At 47.5% G+C, this 21,930-nt stretch overlaps 1 protein-coding gene across 1 annotated transcript in view; it reads right to left on the reverse strand.

Annotated features, from left to right (window-relative positions):
- LOC311149498 (A-type voltage-gated potassium channel KCND3-like) overlaps positions 1-21,930 on the reverse strand; it is a gene marked incomplete at both ends in the record, with an annotated part of 66,323 nt that overhangs the window by 38,091 nt on the left and 6,302 nt on the right. The window contains one exon of the mRNA XM_084186686.1: positions 10,756-10,924. Coding sequence (XP_084042812.1) covers positions 10,756-10,924 — 169 coding nt within the window. The remainder of the gene's footprint in view (positions 1-10,755; positions 10,925-21,930) is intronic.

Raw genomic sequence — 21,930 nt, forward strand, 5'->3', positions numbered from 1 at the left:
TAACACCGGACCATCGCAACTAGCTAGCTGCAACCGAATGGCTGTTGTAGGCTAATCACCACTTCCCGACGTACCAGTTAGCCTTGAGCTAGCCTCGAGCAAGGCCCATCTCCCGGCTATCTACCTCTGTCAACCGGATGGGACCTCCTAGTGTCAACACGGAGCCCCGCCGATCCATCACGACTGGTCTGCCGACGTAATCGTCTGATGTGGTTTCAACAGGCTTCTCGTTGCAACGACCACGAAGATCCATCTGCTAGCCCAGGCCCGCTAGCACGCGCAATCAACAGCCGTGCCTCCTGCTCGCCTGTGCTTTAGCAGCCTACAATCTGCTCCAGGACTTACTTAGTGCTGTTCACTGGACCTTATGATCACTCAGCTACACAGCTAATGCCTGCTGGATTGTTCCTTTACACGGTACCCCATCCTGTTTATCTGTTTAGCCTCAGCCCAAACTTTCGTTGCCATTACCAGTTGTTGTCTTAGCCCTCTCGAGTAACACCTTTGATTGCGTTATGCCTCTCTCCCATGTCAATATGCCTAGCCTATTGCTGTTTGGGTTAGTTCTTATTATACAATTTCACTGTAGATCCCCCAGCCCAGCTAAACCTGCCTTAGATAGCTCCTTTGTCCCACCCCCCATACACGCGGAGACCGGCTCAATCGGAACCTCCAGTGATGCTATCTCTTTCATAGTTACACAATGCTTAGGTGTACCTCCACTGTACTCATATCCTTCCATATCCTTGTCTGTACATAATGCCCTGAATCTATTCTACAACGCCCGGAAATCTGCCCCTTTTATTCTCTGTACCCAACGCACTAGAAGACCAGTTCTTAAAGGCTTTAGCCGTATCCTTATTCTCTTCCTCCTCTGTTCCTCTGGTGATGTAGAGGTTAACCCAGGCCCTGTAGCCCCCAGTATCACTCCTACCCCCCAGGCGCTATCATTTGTTGACTTCTGTAACCGTAAAAGCCTTGGTTTCTTGCATGTTAACATCAGAAGCCTCCTCCCCAAGTCTGAGTTATTCACTGCGTTAGCACACTCTGCCAACCCTGATATTCTAGCAGTGTCTGAATCTTGGCTTAGGAAGGCCACCAGAAATTCAGAAATGTCCATCCCGAACTACAACATTTTCTGTCTAGATAGAACTGCCAAAGGGGGCGGAGTTGCAATCTACTGTAGAGATAGCCTGCAGAGCTCTATCATACTATCCAGGTCTGTGCCCAAACAGTTTGAGCTTCTACTTCTAAAAATCCACCTTTCCAGAAATAAGTCCCTCACTGTTGCCGCTTGCTACAGACCCCAGTTGTGCCCTGGACACCACAAACTGGGATATGCTTAATACCCCGGCCGTCCTACAATCAAAACTAGATGCCCTCAATCTCACACAAATTATCAAGGAACCTACCAGGTACAACCGTAAATATGGGCACCCTCATAGATATCATCCTGACTAATTTACAATCTAAATACACTTCCGCTGTCTTCAACCAGGATCTCACTGATCACAGCCTCATTGCCTGAGCCAGAAATGGGTCCGCGGTCAAACGACCACCCCTCATCACTGTCAAACGCTTCCAAAAACACTTCAGTGAGCAGGCCTTTCTAATTGACCTGGCCCAGGTATCCTGGATGGATATTGACCTCATTCCATCAGTAGAGGATGACTGGATGTTCTTCAAAAGTGCTTTCCTCTCCATCTTAAATAAGCATGCCCCATTAAAAAAATTCAGAACTAAGAACAGATATAGCCCCTGGTTCACCCCAGACTTGACTGCCCTTGACCAGCACAAAAACATCCTGTGGCATACTGCATTAGCATCGAACAGCCCCCGCGATATGCAACGGTTCAGGGAAGTCAGGAACCAATATACACAATCAGTTAGGAAAGCAAAGGCTAGCTTTTTCAAACAGAAATGTGCATCCTGTAGCACTAACTCCAAAAAGTTTTGGGACACTGTAAAGTCCATGGAGAATAAGAGCACCTCCTCCCAGCTACCCACTGCACTGAGGCTAGGAAACACTGTCACCACCGATAAATCTACGATAATCGAGAATTTCAATAAGCATTTCGCTACGGCTGGCCATGCTTTCCACCGGCTACCCCTACCCCGGGCCACTAGCTTTGCACCCTCCGCTGCAACTTGCCCATGCCCCCCCGCTTCTCCTTCACCCAAATTCAGACAGCTGATGTCCTGAAAGAGCTGCTAAATCTGGACCCCTACAAATCAGCTGGGCTAGACAATCTGGACCCTTTCTTTCAAAATTAGCCGCCGAAATTGTCGCAACCCCTATTACTAGTCTGTTCAACCTCTCTTTCGTATCGTCTGAGATCTCCAGAGATTGGAAAGCTGCCGCGGTCATCCCCCTCTTCAAAGGGGGTGACACTCTAGATCCAAACTGTTACAGACCTATATCCATCCTGCCCTGCCTTTCGAAAGTATTTGAAAGCCAAGTTAACAAACAGATCACCGACCATTTCGAATCCCACAGTACCTTCTCCGCTATGCAATCTGGTTTCCGAGCTGGTCAAGGGTGCACCTCAGCCACGGTCAAGGTCCTAAACGTTATAATAACCACGATCGATAAGTACTGTGCAGCCGTCTTCATCGACCTGGCCAAGGCTTTTGACTCTGTCAATCACTGCATTCTTATTGGCAGACTAAATAGCCTTGGTTTCTCAAATGACTGCCTCGCCTGGTTCACCAACTACTTCTCAGATAGAGTTCAATGTGTCAAATCGGAGGGCCTGTTGTCTGGACCTCTGGCAGTCTCTATGGGGGTGCCACAGGGTTCAATTCTCGGGCCGACTCTATTCTCTGTGTATATCAACGATGTCGCTCTTACTGCTGGTGACTCTCAGATCCACCTCTACGCAGACAACACCATTTTGTATACATCTGGCCCTTCATTGGACACTGTGTTAACAAACCTCCAAACGAGCTTCAATGTCATACAACACTCCTTCCGTGGACTCCAACTGCTCTTAAACGCTAGTAAAACTAAATGCATGCTCTTCAATCGAATGCTAATTGCACACGCCCGCCCGACTAGAATCACTACTCTCGGCGGGTCTGACTTAGAATATGTGGACAACTACAAATACATAGGTGTCTGGTTAGACCGTAAACTCTCCTTCCAGACTCACATTAAGCATTTCCAATCCAAAGTTAAATCTAGAATCGGCTTCCTATTTCGCAACAAAGCCTCCTTCTCTCATGCTGCTAAAGATGCCCTCGTAAAACTGACTATCCTACCGATCCTTGACTTCGGCGATGTCATTTACAAAATAGCTTCCAACACTCTACTCAGCAAATTGGATGTAGTCTATCACAGTGCCAACCGTTTTGTCACCAAAGCCCCATATACTACCCACCATTGTGACCTGTACCATTGTGGCTGGCCCTCACTACATATTCGTCGCCAAACCCACTGGCTCCAGGTCATCTATAAATCACTTCTAGGCAAATCCCCGCCTTATCTTAGATAATTGGTCACCATAGCAACACCCACCCGTAGTATGCGTTCCAGCAGGTATATCTCACTGGACCTCCCCAAAGCCAACACCTCCTGTGGCCGCCATTCCTTCCAGTTCTCTGCTGCAAATGACTGGAACGAACTGCAAAAATCTCTGAAGCTGGAGACACTTATCCCCCTCTAACTTTAAGCATCTGTTGTCAGAGCAGCTTACCGATCACTGCACCTGTACACAGCCCATCTGTAATTAGCCCACCCAACTACCTCATCCCCATATTGTTATTTACATTGTTATTTATTTTGCTCATTTGCACCCCAGTATCTCTATTTGCACATCATCTTCTGCACATCTATCACTCCAGTGTTAGTACTAAATTGTAATTATTTTGCACTATGGCCTATTTATTGCCTTACCTCCATAACTTACTACATTTGCACACACTGTATATAGATTTTCTATTGTGTTATGGACTGAATGTTTTGTTTATTCCATATGTAACTCTGTGTTGTTGTTGTTTTTATCGCACTGCTTTGCTTTATCTTGGCCAGTTCTATATCGTGGAGCTCCGCCCCATAGGGGAGCTCTGCTCCTATTGGTTTACCCCGTTGCCTAGGCAGCGAATAGCCTGAGACAAAATTATGCACACACCTGCAGCCAATAGGAGTACAGGTGTCCCTATTTAAGGGGACGCTTCCCCTCAATCAGCCTCCCTTTATCTTCAGCGACTGGACAAGACTGAAGAAGCCAAGAAGAGACGAAGAGAAGACGTCGTCCTAATGAGCACACCAGGAAATGTTCCACCCCCAAAAGCTATTTTCAGAGCTCAATGCCGCTATTCCTCAATGGCGGTTGCGGAATCCCACAACCTTTGTTTCGTGTGTTTGGGTGCGCAGCACGCCAAGGACGGAATCAGCGATCCCCCTATTTGCGCCAGCTGCGCCCTCCTTCCTTTGAATGAGAGGAAGCAGCGTTGGGCGTTTTTCAGGGAGGATATCCCCTTAGAGGACGTGCTGTCAGTGTTAGCCTCAGCCTCTGAGTCATCATCTGAGGGCGCCAACTCTGAGGATGACAGGGATGATGGGGAAGAGTTGGATATTCCGATGGAACAATCCGTCCCTCTGACCCAGACCTTCAAGATCCCCTTTCCAGTGGAGAGTGAGAGGTCTTGTAACTCCCTGGGCGATGACGACACGGGCTCTGAGAGATCAGTAGCCCTGTCCTTCGCAGCGGCCTCTCTGCGCTCAGACTTTCCTGGGCTCATTGAGAGGGCTGCCAGACGACTGGAGATAGCGCTGCCCCTCATTCCCCCCGCTGCGGAGGTGGATATGATGGAGGGCGGACCCTATTCTCGGCCGTGAAGGGCGGCAGAGCCATTGGCTCCAGCCATGCCCTCTCTCAGTAAGTACGTCGAGGGCTCATGGGAGGCACCTTTAGCGGCGCGTTCGCCGGCTAAAACGTACCTCCCATTCACTAGAGTGGAAGGAAGAGAGATGGTTGCCAAGGGAATCCCCAGGCTCGAGAGTGCCATGGCGGCGTATCTAGTGCCGGGTTCGAGTCCCTGGCCCTCCTCCAAAAAGGCCACTTTGCCGACGCAAAAGGACAGACTCACAGCGCAGCTGGCAGAGAAGTCCTTCACGTTGGGAGCCCAGGCTGTAGCAGTAGCAAACAATATTGCCCTCCTCGTGGCCTCTCTGTCCCGTCTAACAACAGGTAGGACTGAGCTCACGAGAGAGGAGGTGGAAGAGGCGTCCAGAATTTCTGGCGCTATTCTTCACCTAACCCAGGCGTCGGCTGTCTGTGCGGGGAGGTCCATGGCCACTTCGGTGGTCACGGAGCGACACCTCTGGCTGTCTCTAACGGCCATGAAAGAGGCCGACAGAGCGTCACTGCTCAACGCCCCTCTCTCTGGCAACGGTCTCTTTGGAGTTGCCGTCAAAGAGGCGACGGAGCGTTTTGCCAAGATGGACGAGGAGAAGAAGCAGCTGGCAAGACACCTGCCACTGACAGGGAAGTCTAGCCACGCACCACAGAAGCCGTCTACCTCCAACGCCCCCAGTAGATCAGGATCTACAGCGAGGCAGCGCGCCAGGCGTCAGATGTCAGCCGCGAGCAGCAGGCGAGTGGGCCCCGCCCCCCCAGCAGCACCCTAAGGGTAGTCACAAGAGACGGCGCCAATGACGGGACAAGGGGGAGAGAATGGGAGCTGGCTCGGCGCGGGATACGACTGAGCCCACTATTCCCCCCCACCCTTCTGTTGAGGGTATGGAGGAGACTGTATGTTTTGATGTGTGCAATAAAGAGTTGGCTCCTATTGACGTTGTCACAAGAGAGCCTCTTTTCCATAACACGTCTGAGAACGTTCAGAACACTTCACGCCCTATGTCTCTCCCCCACCACTCTGAGTGTAGCTCAGCCCACCAAGGGTGTGTAGCTGAGCGCACACACAAGAGGCGAGTGTGATAAAGGTAGCAAGGCGCCGCCTTAGTTTACCTCATAAAGGCCTCACATTACAGACTCCTAGGAGTGCTGTAGTGAGTGTCTCACATAGCAGGCTGCAGTCTCAGCCAGATCTTGGCATGATGATGCGACCGCTATTCGGGGATGGCGCTCTGTCTCAGGCTAACGCCTCAGTCAGTGCAGTTCAGACCGGAATACTACGGTTACGAGTTTAACCAACGTATTGGCGCCCCCGTTTCTCTCAGAACGCGCTGATGTTCACCACTCTGAGTGTAGCTCAGCCCACCAGGGGTGCGTAGCTGAGCACACACATGAGGCGAGTGTTAAAAAGGTATCAAGGCTCCTAGGAGTGCTGTAGTGAGTGTCTCACAGAAAGTTTCTGCGATTCGCCTTTCAAGGGGTGGCGTACGAGTTCACGAGGATGGCATTCGGGTACGCCCTGGCACCTCGCATGTTTTCCAAGTGTGTGGAGGTGGCATTGGAACCGTTGCGTCGTCAGGGAATAAGGCTACTTGCCTATCTAGACGACCTACTGGTTCTCGCCCCGTCAGCAGAGCTGGCGTTCACTCACACGACACAGACAGTCTCTGTGGGGTTCGCTGTGAATTGGAAAAAGAGCACGCCCTGGCCCAATCATCAGATTGTCTACCTGGGGATATAGCTAGACACTGTAATGATGAGGGCTCGAATTTCGGATCCTCGAAGGGTAGCCCTGTTGCTAGCCCTGAGAAGGTTTCGTCCGAATCACATGGTAACGACGCTGTCAGTCATGTCACTCTTGGGTCTCATGTCGTCAGCCCATTTTGTGGTCCCGCTGGGACTCCTGCGCATGCGCAGGATGCAGCGATGGTTCGCCCAACTAAGACTAGACCCAGTGCGTCAACGTCGTCGGTTGGTGGTGGTTCCTCTCTCGCTCAGTACAGATCTGAACTATTGGAGAGACCCGCACGTTCTCACGCACAGAGTCCCGATAGGCAAAGTGTCTTCCTACATTCCTGTGTTTACAGATGCCTCTCTGACGGGATGGGGAGGGACATGTCAGACCCAAGCGATAGGAGGGGCCTCTTTCGAGTCGCCACATCAACCTCTTGGAGTTGGAAACGGTTCGACTGGTTCTGACCCACTTCGCGTCTACCCTTCGGGGTCGCGATGTGTTGGTCTGGTCAGACAACCGGACCACAGTAGCCTACATAAATCGCCAGGGAGGAGTCAGGTCTCCTGCACTCCATCGGTCGGCGGAGGAATTGTGGCTGTGGGCTCACGAGCACCGTTGCTCGTTGAGAGCAGCACACATTCCGGGCTACTTGAACGTGGGTGCAGACTCATGTCTCGAGGGGGTCCTCGAGACGACGAGTGGCGTCTGCACCTGGATATTGTTCTCCAAATTTGGGAACAGTTTGGGAGAGCCGAGGCGGACTTATTCGCGTCACGCGTGAAAGCGCAGTGTCCTCTATGGTTCTCTCTGAGGGTACAGGACGAACCGCCACCGGGAAGGGACGCGTTTGCGACCAACCGTGGCCGAGAGTTCTCCTGTATGCATTCCCACCGCTGTCCTGCATTCTCCCACTGTTAGCCAGGGTGAGATCAGGCAGGCTGTCAATAATTTTGGTGGCCCCCGATCGCCCAGGGGCTCCATGGTTCGCGGAGATGAGTCAGATGTTGATTGCGCCACCTTTGCCAATTCCACATCGATGGGACACGTTGTCTCAGGCGGGAGGCTCGATAGGGCGATTGCCCATAATTGGCCAACCACTGAAGGCTTGGCTCCTGAGAGGGACAGGCTAGAGCACCGTGGGTTATCTGATTCAGTAATCAGGACCATACAGGGTTCACGTGCCGGTTCCACTTCCAGGGTGTATGCCAGTAAATGGAAACATTTTTCACAATGGTGTGTCACAGAGAATGTAGACCCCATGAACTGTCGGGTTGAGAGTGTACTCTCCTTCCTGCAGTTTATGTTTGATAAGCAGCGATTGCCCGCCACCATTAAGGTGTTTGCAGTGGCGATTTCAGCTTGTCACGATGGGTTTTGCAGAGACACTGTCTTCAGCCACCCTCTAGTGAAACGTTTCTTATTAGGAACGCGGCGGCTTAGGCCAATGCCTAGAGCCACGCTTCCTCAGTGGGATTTGGCTTTGGTACTCGAAGCGCTATGTGAGTCGCCGTTCGAGCCATTGAATCAAATACCCCTCAAGATGCTGTCTATGAAGACGGCACTGTTGCTCGCTTTGACTACTGCTAAGCGTGTCAGTGATTTGTGTGCTCTTTCGACGAGACCCGACTGCCTTGCCATTAATGGTGATTTGAGCAGAGCGGTGTTACGTCCCAACCCCACATTTATGCCGAAGGTTATTAAGAGCTCATATAGATCACAGACAGTGGAACTGTGGGTTTTTTCTCCCCCTCCCCATGGGGAGAGGAGAGAGGAAAGGCTCCATCGCCTGTGCCCAGTGCGCGCTTTGGCGTGTTACGTTGAGCGCACAGCAGCTAGGTCATCGCCTCAGCTGTTTGTGTGTCACGGTGCGGCTGCACTAGGTAGACCACTTTCGAAACAGCGTCTGTCTCATTGGCTTTGCGAAGGCATTGAGACAGCTTATGAGGCAGCAGGGCGACAATTGCCTCAGGGCATAAGAGCCCACTCCACTCGTGGAGTAGCGGCTTCTACTGCCCTTTTCAGAGGAACAGGGGTAGAGGATATCTGTGCAGCGGCATTGTGGTCGTCACCGTCTCCATTTATCCGTTTCTATCTCTTGGATATGTCTTCTAACTCTTTGGCTCAGTCTGTACTCAGCGTGGCTGAGGGGAGGACTTGAGCTAAGACAGAGGAATGCAGGACCGAAGAGACAGGTCTCTTTCAGGCCCGCTTCTGATAGAAGGACATATTCTAGCATGACTCCTGACTGACATGTTCAGTACAGTAGAAGGCATGTATTGATCTGCCCACCAGTGAATAACTGGGTTGAGGCGGAATGATGAGGCATAATAGTGGTAACTTTGGTTACGGTACTATTAGACCGGTCATGACAATTTTGACGGAATGTGACGTCATCTATCTGCTTGTTCAGATTAGTATGAATCATGTTCTGGGATCTGCACACTAATCTCTGGGATTCCATTGATTGAGTGGGGCGGGCTACCGTGTACACAATGTAGAGTGACAATTTGTGTCATTCCATTAGTGGTCGGTATTGTTGTAACAGGATATTGAGGTACCATCTATCTGCTAGTACAGATTAGTATGGCCCGTATTCTGGTGATCTGCCCACTAGACATTGGTGATGCCATTGGACTAGGTGGGGCGGATTTGGACCGATGACGCAGTATATTGTGACACTGTGTGTTACAGTACTGCGGGACTTGGTCGCAGCCATTGCTAGGCCCAACCTTTTCATTTCGATGGGAAGTGTTGGGCTCGGCAGAGAGTACATTTTGGAGCGTTGCGCTCCGCCTTAAACCAATAGGAGCAGAGCTCCCCTATGGGGCTCCACTCCACTCATAGAACTGGAGTTACACTCCGGTAACTATCGGTCGCAGTTGTAAATGAGAACTTGTTCTCAACTGGCTTACCTGGTTAAATAAAGGTGGAAAAAAAACAAAACAAAAAAAACAATCAGCATTCATTGATTAGGTGTGGGTTTGGGATAGGGTAGTAGACTGGCTGTACTCCAGCCAATCAGCATTCATTGATTAGGGGTGGGTTTGGGATAGGGTACTAGACTGGCTGTACTCCAGCCAATCAGCATTCATTGATTAGGGGTGGGTTTGGGATAGGGTACTAGACTGGCTGTACTCCAGCCAATCAGCATTCATTGATTAGGGGTGGGTTTGGGATAGGGTACTAGACTGGCTGTACTCCAGCCAATCAGCATTCATTGATTAGGGGTGGGTTTGGGATAGGGTAGTAGACTGGCTGTACTCCAGCCAATCAGCATTCATTGATTAGGGGTGGGTTTGGGATAGGGTACTAGACTGGCTGTACTGTATTTAACAGTAATAGGAATGTTGTATGATGAGCCTATATGGTCAGATTGACTCATCATCAGCCTGTTTGACTGTCTGGTCCCCACACACAAGGAAACAGGCCCCTGTTGATTTTCAGACAATTAGTTTAAAGTTAATGAAGTAATAACAAACACTGGAGAGACTTGAGACAGGGCCTGGTGTGAGGGATAACCCTCCTCTCTCTCTCTCTCTCTTCCGCTCTTTCACTCTCTCTTCCGATCTCTCACTCTCTCTCTCACACACACACACACACACACACACACACACACACACACACACACACACACACACACGCCCGCATGCACACACACACACACACACACAGTGCGCTGTGAGATGACAGTGATAGGCGAGTGTCATTAGTACACTGACAGGCTGTGACTCCTCAGTTTATCTCCACTCTGCTGCGCCTGGATTGGATGGCTCATACACTATGGCAAAAGGCATTAAAATGTCTGGGTTAATGGAGAATGACACTGTTTCATGACATAACCAACGGCTCTTCCCTCTGAATGCGCTTTTACACAGGGTTATTGCTCTCCTGGGGAAACGACACCAGGGTCGCATTCAGTGAGCAACAAGTAGTGGATGTGTCACTTGATTACTGTTTATATCATGTGAATAACTGTGCTTGTGTGTGTGTGTGTGTGTGATATTCATACGTTATCTAGAGAATGCCTTTCCATGGGGACCTGAGCCCTGCGCCTTCCCCATTTATCTGCTCTCCTCTGGGGGAGAGTGGGCTGGGATGGCCCCCTGGACAGGAGGTTTCCCTCCAGTCCAACCCTCTGAGGTAGTAACAAACTGTGTTTACCTGCATCTTCTGCGCCCGTCGCTTGTCAGCTCTCTGGTTCTGGTGGTAGATGCGGCTGAAGTTGGACACGATGACTGGGACAGGCAGGGCAATGACCAACACCCCGCTCAGAGAACAGATAGAACCAAAGATCTTCCCCGCAATCGTCTTAGGAACCATGTCTCCATATCTGCAAGGAGAAAGAGTAAAGAGACAGAGAAGGAAGTAGAGAAGGGAGTAGAGAGAGAGAGAGAAGGGAGTAGAGAGAGAGAAGGGAGTAGAGAGAAGGAAGTAGAGAAGAGAGAGAAGGGAGTAGAGAAGGGAGTAGAGAGAGAGAGAAGGGAGTAGAGATTGTGAGAGAGAAGGGAGTAGAGAGAGGGAGAAGGGAGTAGAGAGAGAGAAGGGAGTAGAGAGAGAGAGAAGGGAGTAGAGAGAGAGAGAATGGAGTAGAGAGAGGGCGAAGGGAGTAGAGAGAGAGAGAAGGGAGTAGAGAGAGAGAGAGAAGGGAGTAGAGAGAGAGAGAGAGAGAAGGGAGTAGAGAGAAGGAAGTAGAGAAGAGAGAGAAGGAAGTAGAGAGAGAGAGAGAAGGGAGAAGGGAGTAGAGAAGAGAGAGAAGGGAGTAGAGAGAAGGGAGTAGAGAAGAGAGAGAAGAGAGTAGAGAAGAGAGAAGGGAGTAGAGAAGAGAGAGAGAAGGGAGTAGAGAGATAGAGAAGGGAGTAGAGAGAGAGAGAGAAGGGAGTAGAGAGAAGGAAGTAGAGAAGAGAGAGAAGGGAGTAGAGAGAAGGAAGTAGAGAAGGGAGTAGAGAAGAGAGAGAAGGGAGTAGAGAGAGAGAAGGGAGTAGAGAAGAGAGAGAAGAGAGTAGAGAAGAGAGAAGGGAGTAGAGAAGAGAGAGAGAAGGGAGTAGAGAAGAGAGAGAGAAGGGAGTAGAGAAGGGAGTAGAGAAGAGAGAGAAGGGAGTAGAGAAGAGAGAGAAGGGAGTAGAGAAGAGAGAGAGAAGGGAGTAGAGAAGAGAGAGAGAAGGGAGTAGAGAAGAGAGAGAGAAGGAAGTAGAGAAGAGAGAGAAGGGAGTAGAGAAGAGAGAAGGGCATAGAGAAGGGAGTAGAGAAGAGAGAGAAGGGAGTAGAGAAGAGAGAGAAGGGAGTAGAGAAGGGAGTAGAGAAGAGAGAGAAGGGAGTAGAGAAGAGAGAGAGAAGGGAGTAGAGAAGAGAGAGAGAAGTGAGTAGAGAAGAGAGAGAGAAGGAAGTAGAGAAGAGAGAGAAGGGAGTAGAGAAGAGAGAGAAGGGAGTAGAGAAGAGAGAGAAGGGAGTAGAGAGTGAGAGAAGGGAGTAGAGAAGAGAGAGAAGGGAGTAGAGAGTGAGAGAAGGGAGTAGAGAAGAGAGAGAAGGGAGTAGAGAGTGAGAGAAGGGAGTAGAGAGAAGTGAGTAGAGAGAGAGAGAAGGGAGTAGAGATTGAGAGAGAGAAGGGAGTAGAGATTGAGAGAGAGAAGGGAGTAGAGAGAGAGAGAAGGGAGTAGAGAGAGAGAGAGAAGGGAGTAGAGAGGGCGAAGGGAGTAGAGAGAGAGAGAAGGGAGTAGAGAGAGAGAAGGGAGTAGAGAGAAGGAAGTAGAGAAGCGAGAGAAGGGAGTAGAGAGAGAGAGAGAAGGGAGTAGAGAAGAGAGAGAGAGAAGGGAGTAGAGAGAGAGAGAAGGGAGTAGAGAAGGGAGTAGAGAAGAGAGAGAAGGGAGTAGAGAGAGAGAAGGGAGTAGAGAAGAGAGAGAAGGGAGTAGAGAAGAGAGAGAAGGGAGTAGAGAAGAGAGAGAGAAGGGAGTAGAGAAGAGAGAGAGAAGGGAGTAGAGAGAGAGAGAGAAGGGAGTAGAGAGAGAGAGAGAAGGGAGTAGAGAGAGAGAGAAGGGAGTAGAGAGAGAGAGAGAGAAGGGAGTAGAGATTGAGAGAGAGAAGGGAGTAGAGAGAGGGAGAAGGGAGTAGAGAGAGGGAGAAGGGAGTAGAGAAAGAGAAGGGAGTAGAGAAGAGAGAGAGAAGGGAGTAGAGAAGAGAGAGAGAAGGAAGTAGAGAGAGAGAGAGAAAGAGGTTAGTTCAGATGGAGTTAATTCACACAGAACAGACCGAAACTCATTCACACTTCTCTCAATAAGGAACATTCACACAGTGTTCTGAGTTGCACTAGATACTGTAGATGGAACATCAGCCCTTCCACACAGCTCTCTCAGAAGAGACCTTAACCTCCTCAGTCAGTCTGCCTCCATTTGATCCTCTAAGAGTGCTTTCATTAGGTGACAGGAGACAACATCAACCTTTGGGAGCACAGACCAGAAAGGACAGGGGAGCAGAGGGTAGATGGGAGCGGAGGGGAGAGAGGAATGGAGAGGAGCGGAGGGGAGGGGAGTGGAGGGGAGAGGAGCGGACCGGAGGGGAAGAGGGGAGCGGATGGAAAAAGAGCGGAGGAGAGCAGAGGGGAGGAGCGGAGGAGTGAGGAGTGGAAGAGAGCATACAGGAGCGGAGACAAGGGAGCCCAGGACATTTTCTAAAAAGTAATTTAGCCCATCCAATCTGGAATATTCAGAAGTTAAAAAGCAATCTCAGCCGTGTTTCAAATGCAAACACAATTACGCTAGACATAATAGATCTGTCCCTTCCCCAGAGGAAGCCACTGTGTCGGAATAAAAAGACCAATAAAAATAATAAAACTAATTTTAAATGACTAAGGACAGCGATAAAACTCCCATCTGTGGAAAAAGAAACAACTAAACTTTATTTCTAAATGTGCTTATTTGGTATTCCTGAGTACAAAGTGTTGGTAATTTGCTCTTATTGGCTTCTGGTGCCAGAGGTATTGGTACCGAGACCCGGCTTGACTACAAATGGACTCAGAGTCACAAACATCATATAGCAGTGCCAGGCTTTACATATATTTGACGTCTCAGTACAGAAATAATTGCACATTAAAATATTATACAAAATGCAGCATTCTATACAGAAATGTTATCTGAGGCATAATGAGATGTATTAAACGTGTAATCCATAGCAACAATAATTGCTTTCTCCTAAAGCTGGGCCATAAAATAGCCAGCTTAGGAGCAGCGATACACAACTAATCCTATTTATTCATCACATTAATTAGGCTTGATAGAATGGAAAACGTTGACATGCACCCCGCTCACAGCTAATTTACGTCCTATCAAGGGGTGGAGTTACGGTAGCAAATATCCTATGTATGGCTACACTTGGAGACACTGCGTATTTTTTAGGTTTGTTTGTTAGTGCGTATTATTTCTGTTTTCACAGCACCATGCAGCCTAAGGCCAGAAGAGACAGGACTCGGCTTCTTTCAACTCTAAATCCCAAATTTCCCTAACTATCCAGCCGAAGATGATTAAACAACAACAGCAACAACAACAACAAATGTGAAAATGTACATTTTCAAGGCTTAACTTCTGTAAACATAACTCACCCAAAGGCCAAACAAATTCCACAATGTGTTGTTACTTTAGAAGTAGAGAATAATTATTTTAAAAAATTGTGTGGATTCTTCGTGGGTATAGGATCATAATGTACAGATATAGGATATGTGCTGTAGCATGGGGAGCCTTAGACAGACAAAATGGTGGCAGAGAGAGATCAAAGTAGGCACCCAGTTATAGAGCTACTCCCCACCCATCCATCTCCCTCTCCCTGATGGGATGCATTGTGCTGTTTAGAGCCATCAGGGAACTCACACACTGAATTCATCAGAGATAAGTAAGGAGAGAGGTTGCTCCTCAAACTACCTCTAATGGCTTTCCACTCCGAGTAATAACACACACACACACACAGGCACACATGAACACACACGCACGCATGCACACATGCATGCACACACACACAAACACACACACATCTTTGAAAGACAAAATGAGAGCAATTTAATGGAAGTGCCATAGAGTTGAGTACTTCTGTAGTAATTTCCCCTGCCTTCCTCAACAGCGGCAGGACCACACAAAGCTTCACAGATTTACTTTTTGAATGATTGGATTCCAGTTGAGAAAAGAAAGTGTTCCGTTTATTCCATTCATTCAAACCAATCTCTTCACTGTCACCAATGGACTGACAGCCTGAACAATTTGGAAAATTATTCGGTAAGGATCCGTAATAAACAATTTATAAGGCATTTACAAACAGTTTGCTAACCATTTATTAATCGTTCCTCCCACAGTTGTAAACGTTAGTAAAGCTTGTTATTCACACATGTATATATATTTCCTTAAACATCCTGTGTTGTGTGCTTATTGTTTTACCAGTGATATGTTCTGGGCTATTTTGAGACCTTAAAGACCATCAGGTACTGCAGGAATGTCTACCAATGGCATGCCCATCTTTTTGTGAGAAATTACACTGGTCACCAAAACATTTATGAAGTGTTTATAAAGCATAAATAGCGCTCACTTTAGATTAGGGACTGCAAAAAGACTTAACTGATGATTAGTAAATGGTTTATACATGTGGGAGTAATGATTAATAAATGGTGAACACACACTTTATAAATACCTTACAAATGGTTTATTACAGACCCCTTAAAATAAAGTGACCCATTCTTCACACAGCTTTAACCTAGTATAGGTTCCAAATGTTTCCCCTACCGCTGGCATATTCCTATGGGCTAGACAGAATAACATAGGAGCTGTCAATCAACACCTATGGCACATTGTTATCCCTGTGGGAGATTCACAACAAACACGTTCAAGTCCTTCTGTTCTGGATCCTCCACTGTCAACACTATTTCATATACACCAAGGCACAAACCTCATATACATTATATATACAAAAGTATGTGGAAACCCCTTCAAATTAGTGGATTTGGCTATTTCAGCAACACCCGTTGCTGACAGGTGTATAAAATCGAGCACACTGCCATGCAATCTCCATAGACAAACATTGACAGTAGAATGGCCTTACTGAAGAGCTCAGAGACTTTCAATGTGGCACCGTCATAGGATGCCACCTTTCCAATAAGTCAGTTTGTAAAGTTTCTGCCCTGCTAGAGCTGCCCCGGTCAACTGTAAGCGCTGTTATTGTGAAGTGGAAACTTCTAGGAGCAACAACGGCTCAGCCGCGACGTGGTAGGCCACACAAGCTCACAGAACGGGACCGCTGAGTGCGGAAGCGCATAGCGCGTAAAAATCGTCTGTCCTCGGTTGCAACACTCACTACCTAGTTCCAAACTGCCTCTGGAAGCAACGTCAGCACAAGAACTGTTCGTCGGGAGCTTCATGAAATGGGTTTCCATGGCCAAACAGCGGCACACAAGCCTAAAATCACCATGTGCAATGCCAAGCGTCGGCTGGAATGGTGTAAAGCTCGCCACCATTGGATTGGTGTGGAAGAACTTGACTGGCCTGCACAGAGCCCTGACCTCAAACCCATCGAACACCTTTGGGATAATTTGGAATGCCGACTGCGAGCCAGGTCTAATCGCCCAACATCAGTGCCCGACCTCACTAATGCTCTTGGCTGAATGGAAGCAAGTTCCCGCAGCAATGTTCCAACATTTAGCGGAAAGCCTTCCCAGAAGAGTGGAGGCTGTAATAGCAGCAAAAGGGGGGGACCAACTCCATCTTAATGCCCATGATTTTGGAATGAGATGTTTGACGAGGAGATGTCCACATACTGTTGGTCATGTAGTGTATCATATTCAAGCTCAGACAATATTGTCTCTAAAGTCATTGCTATGATGGTAGATGTGAAGGAGAGTTTTCATTCACACCAGGCCAAGGAGCAGCTTGTTAGTGGAGAGGTTTCATTCACACCAGGCCAAGGAGCAGCTTGTTAGTGGAGGTGTGGGCCTCTTAACCAAGTGTGATGATCGTTAAAGTTTAGACACACAGCGAGGTCAGGAGTCACTGCTCTGCTGTATCATAAACACACATATCGACAGATTCCTCATAAAAGTATTCATGCTTTTATACTACAAGTATTAGTTGAAGTTACACATACAAACACATACCTGTACAACTGTTGGCTGAAGACATAACCAGAGAGAGATCCAAGCTACAGATACAAGAAGATGACCTTGTCCACTCGTTATATTATAGGACAGTACTGTAAGAGTCAAACTGGGTCCTAGGCTAGCAGTCACAACCCTAGAGACAGTTTCCCCTAGCTAACTGAGCAGTAATGGGTTTAAGCAGCCAGTCACAACCCTGGAGACAGACAGTTTCCCCTAGCTAACTTAGCAGTAATGGGTTTAAGCAGCCATGATTTGATAGCATCTCATAATGAAATCAACCACTTCTGTCACAGTCTGCTGGAGATGACAACTCACACACTTACACACCAACAAACACACTCACGCATAAACACACACGTTCCCATTCCATTCACTTAGGAGATGGAGGGGGATATTCACACATTAGTCACACAGTTTAGGAAACGCAAACAAAATATGTTGTCCGTTCAGCCAAAGGAAAATCAACCAAACCAAGAGTGCTGTTCCGTTCGATGAGGGAAAAAAAAGGAGAGTGGAAAGCTTCCGTTAAACACTAAAATGCCGGGCCTTGAAGGACCCCACTTTAAGCCAATCTTCTAACAGGCTAATAAATACATTTGATATATGCTATCGGAAAAATAATACTTTGTTTGTGTTTATGAAGGTAACATTAGAATACAACAACAACAACAAAATTCAAAGAACTTACATATGTAGGATCTTAATTTCAGCCCGTTTGCTACAGCAGGAAAATAATCCTGCAGTAATGAATGGACATTTTTGTAGGGGTTGATACATTTTTCATAAGGTAAAATCAAGTCTGAAATGTCAAAGTGGAAATTACAAACTTCAGAAGCCTTTTTAAACCTCAAATAATTTTACATTTCCTGAATTGTTACTGTAGGCTATATGTAAAAACAAAAAACACCACAATTCAAGCGTTAAATCCATTATATAATTTTTGTTTTGGCAGGTCTTAAGAAACATTATGCAAATAGGAAAATGTATTTCAGAAGAACAGAATAGCATATTTTAAGTTTTATTTTGTTACTAGTCTTTGCTTAGCAGCTATATGATGCAGTGTGCTCACGTGTGGAGTGCATTGAACAGCGGTTATTCTTGGAAAGGAACATTTCTAAGGGAATTCTATAATATTCTATGACATTCATACTTTGAAATTGAATTCCCTGCAGATCTAAGGGCCGGAACATGCCACCTACTTAAATGAGGTAATACAGATATCATCTAAGAAGCCTATCTCCCGTAAATGATTCACATCCCCTTTCAACAGATAAGTCCATTTCAGAGAATGAACAGATAATCATACTCATCTGAAAATCTTTTGTAATGGGATCACATCAAACCCAGCTACAAGCCTAATACTATAGAGGAAAGACAAATCTCCCCCTAATAGCCACTCCAAAGGGCCAAGCTGACCTTGTGTTTGTGTGATATTATCTCTGGGACATCACCAGACATCATGGAGAGAGACGAGGGCTGATATCAGAGATAGTACAGAGAGTGTGTGTGTGTGTGTGTGTGTGTGTGTGTGTGTGTGTGTGGTAATAAGTGGTATTAGGGTATCATTTCTCTCCAACCCACCAGGAAAACAGCTAGCGATTGTCAGTTTCCCCACTAGTCTAAGCGAGGGAGGGAGAAAGGAATGGAGAGAGGTAGTGAGGAATGGAGAGGTGGAGAGAAGAGCAAGGGATATAGAAATGAAAAGAGGGCTGGGGGAGAGAGGAATGGAGAGGTGGAAGAAGGAATAGAGAGATAGAGAGAGAGAGCCCGAAAAAAAAACCATTACATTTTCATGAGTCAGTCATGTCACGTTTCACATACATGTCACATGGGAAAAACAGACATGTGAGTCAAATCAAATCAAATGTTATTTGTCATATGCGCCGAATACAGTGAAATGCCTACTTACAAGCCCTTAACCAACAATGAAGTTTTCAGAAAGAATACCAAAAAAATACCCCCAAAAATAAAAAATAAAATAATAAGAAATAAAAATAAGAAATAATTAAAGAGCAGCAGTAAAATAAAGTGGTGATTCTAACTGACCTAAGACAGGGAATTTTTACTAGGATTAAATGTCAGAAATTGTGAAAAATGTATTTGGCTAAGGTGTATGTAAACTTTTTGCAATGCAAATAGTCTGGGTAGCCATTTGATTAGATGTTTAGGAGTCTTATGGCTTGGGGGTAGAAGCTGTTTAGAAGCCTATTGGACCTAGACTTGGCACTCTGGTACCGCTTGCCGTGTGGTAGCAGAGAGAACAGTCTATGACTAGGGTGGCTGGACTCTTTGACAATTTTGAGGGCCTTCCTCTGACACCGCCTGGTATAGAGGTCCTGGATGGCAGGAAGCTTGGCCCCAGCGATGTACTGGGCCGTACGCACTACCCTCTGTAGTGCCTTGCGGTTGGAGGCCGAGCAGTTGCCATACAAGGCAGTGATGCAACCAGTCAGGATGCTCTCGATGGTGCAGCTGTAGAACCTTTTGAGGATCTGAGGACCCATGCCAAATATTTTCAGTCTCCTGAGGGGGAATAGGCTTTGTCGTGCCCTTTTCACGACTGTCTTGGTGTGTTTGGACCACAATAGTTTGTTGGTGATGTGGAGACCAAGGAACTTGAAGCTCTCAACCTGCTCCCCTACAGCCCCGTCGATGAGAATGGGGGCGTGCTCTGTCACTTATTTTTCCTGTAGTCCACAATCATCTCCTTTGTCTTGATCACGTTGAGGGAGAGGTTGTTGTCCTGGCACCACACGGCCAGGTTTCTGACCTCCTCCCTATAGGCTGTCTGGTCGTTGTCGGTGATCAGGCCTACCACTGTTGTGTCATCAGCAAACTTAATGATGGTGTTGGAGTTATGCCTGGCCATGCAGTCATGAGTGAACAGGGAGTAGAGGAGGGGGACTAAGCACGCACCCCTGAGGGGCCTCCGTGTTGAGGATCAGCGTGGGGGATGCGTTCTTACCTACCCTTACCACCTGGGGGCGGCCCATCAGGAAGTCCAGGATCCAGTTGCAGAGGGAGGTGTTTAGTCCCAGGGTCCTTAGCTTACTGATGAGCTTTGAGGGCACTATGGTGTTGAACGCTGAGCTGTAGTCAATGAGTAGCATTCTCACGTAGGTGTTCCTTTTGTCCAGGTGGAAAAGGGCAGTGTGGAGTGCAATAGAGATGGCATCATCTGTCGATCTGTTGGGGCGGTATACAAATTGGAGTGGGTCTAGGGTTTCTGGGATAATGGTGTTGATGTGAGCCATGACCAGCCTTTCAAAGCACTTCATGGCTACAGACGTGAGTGTTACGGGTCGGTAGTCATTTAGGCAGGTTACCTTAGTGTTCTTGGGTACAGGGACTATGGTGGTCTACTTGAAACATGTTGGTATTACAGACTCAGACAGGGAGAGGTTGAAAATGTCAGTGACGACACTTGCCAGTTGGTCAGCGCATGCTCGGAGTACACGTCCTGGTAATCCGTCTGGTCCTGCGGCATTGTTAATGTTGACCTATTTAAAGGTATTACTCACATCGGCTACGGAGAGCGTGATCACACAGTCATCCGGAACAGCTGATGCTCTCATGCATGTTTCAGTGTTACTTGCCTCGAAGCGAGCATATAAGTAATTTAGCTCGTCGGGTAGGCTCGTGTCACTGGGCAGCTCACGGCTGTGCTTCCCTTTGTAGTCTGTAACAGTTTGCAAGACCTGCCACATCCGACGAGCGTCGGAGCCGGTGTAGTACGATTCGATCTTAGTCCTGTATTGACACTTTGCCTGTTTGATGGTTCGTCGGAGGACATAGCGGGATTCCTTATAAGCTTCCGGGTTAGAGTCCCACTCCTTGAAAGCGGCAGCTCTACCCTTTAGTTCAATGCGGATGTTGCATGTAATCCATGGCTTCTGCTTGGGTATGTACGTACAGTCACTGTGGGGACGACGTCATCGATGCAATTATTGATGAAGCCAGTGAATGATGTGGTGTACTCCTCAATGCCATCGGAAGAATCCCGGAACATATTCCAGGCTGTGCTAGAAAAACAGTCCTGTAGCTTAGCATCTGCTTCATCTGACCACTTTTTTATTGACAGAGTCACTGGCGCTTCCTGCTTTAGTTTTTGCTTGTAAGCAGGAATCAGGAGGATATAATTATGGTCAGATTTGCCATATGGAGGGCGAGGGAGAGCTTTGTACACATCTCTGTGTGTGGAGTAAAGGTGGTCTAGAGTTTTTTTCCCTCTGGTTGCACATTTAACATGCTGGTAGAAATTAGGTAGAACGGATTTAAGTTTCCCTGCATTAAAGTCCCCGGCCACTAGGAGCGCCGCCTCTGGATGAGCATTTTCCTGTTTGCTTATGGCTGTATACAGTTCATTGAGTGCGGTCTTAGTGCCAGCATCAGTTTGTGGTGGTAAATAGACAGCTACGAAGAATATAGATGAAAACTCTCTTGGTAGATAGTGTGGTCTACAGCTTATCATGAGATACACTACCTCAGGCGAGCAAAACCTCGAGACCTCCTTAGATATCGTGCACCAGCTGTTGTTTACAAATATACATAGACCGCCACTCCTTGTCTTACCAGAGGCTGCTGTTCTATCCTGCCGATACAGTGTATAACCTGCCAGTTGTATGTTATTCATGTCGTCGTTCAGCCACGACTCGTAAGATATTACTGTTTTTAATGTCCTGTTGGTAGGATATACGTGCTTGTAGTTCGTCCAATTTATTATCAAGCGATTGTACGTTGGCCAATAGTATTGATGGCAAAGGCAGATTAGCCGCTCGTCGCCAGCTCCTTACCAGGCACCCCGATCTCCTTCCGCGATATTTCCTTTTCTTTCTACTGCGAATGACGGGGATGAGGGCCCTGTCGGGTGTCTGGAGCAAATCCCTCTCGTCCGACTCATTACAGAATTTTCTTTCTTCCAGTTCAAGGTGAGTAATCGCTGTTCTGATGACCAGAAGCTCTTTTCGGTCATAAGAGACGGTAGCAACAACATTATGTACAAAATAAGTTACAAACAATGCAAAAAAAAAAAAAAAATAGCACGGTTGGTTAAGAGTCCATAAAAAGGCAGCCATCCCCTCCGGCGCAACACATGTGTGAAGTTTCACTTTCATTTTTCACGACTCAGACACATGTCGTTTCCCAACATTTCACATGTGATATATGTTTCACATGTGTGCTTTTGTAACTGTCAAGATTGGAATCCGAGTCTCCCA

The sequence above is a fragment of the Coregonus lavaretus genome (assembly GCF_964263955.1).
Source record: "Coregonus lavaretus genome assembly, chromosome: 22".
In the NCBI taxonomy this organism is placed as follows: domain Eukaryota; kingdom Metazoa; phylum Chordata; class Actinopteri; order Salmoniformes; family Salmonidae; genus Coregonus; species Coregonus lavaretus.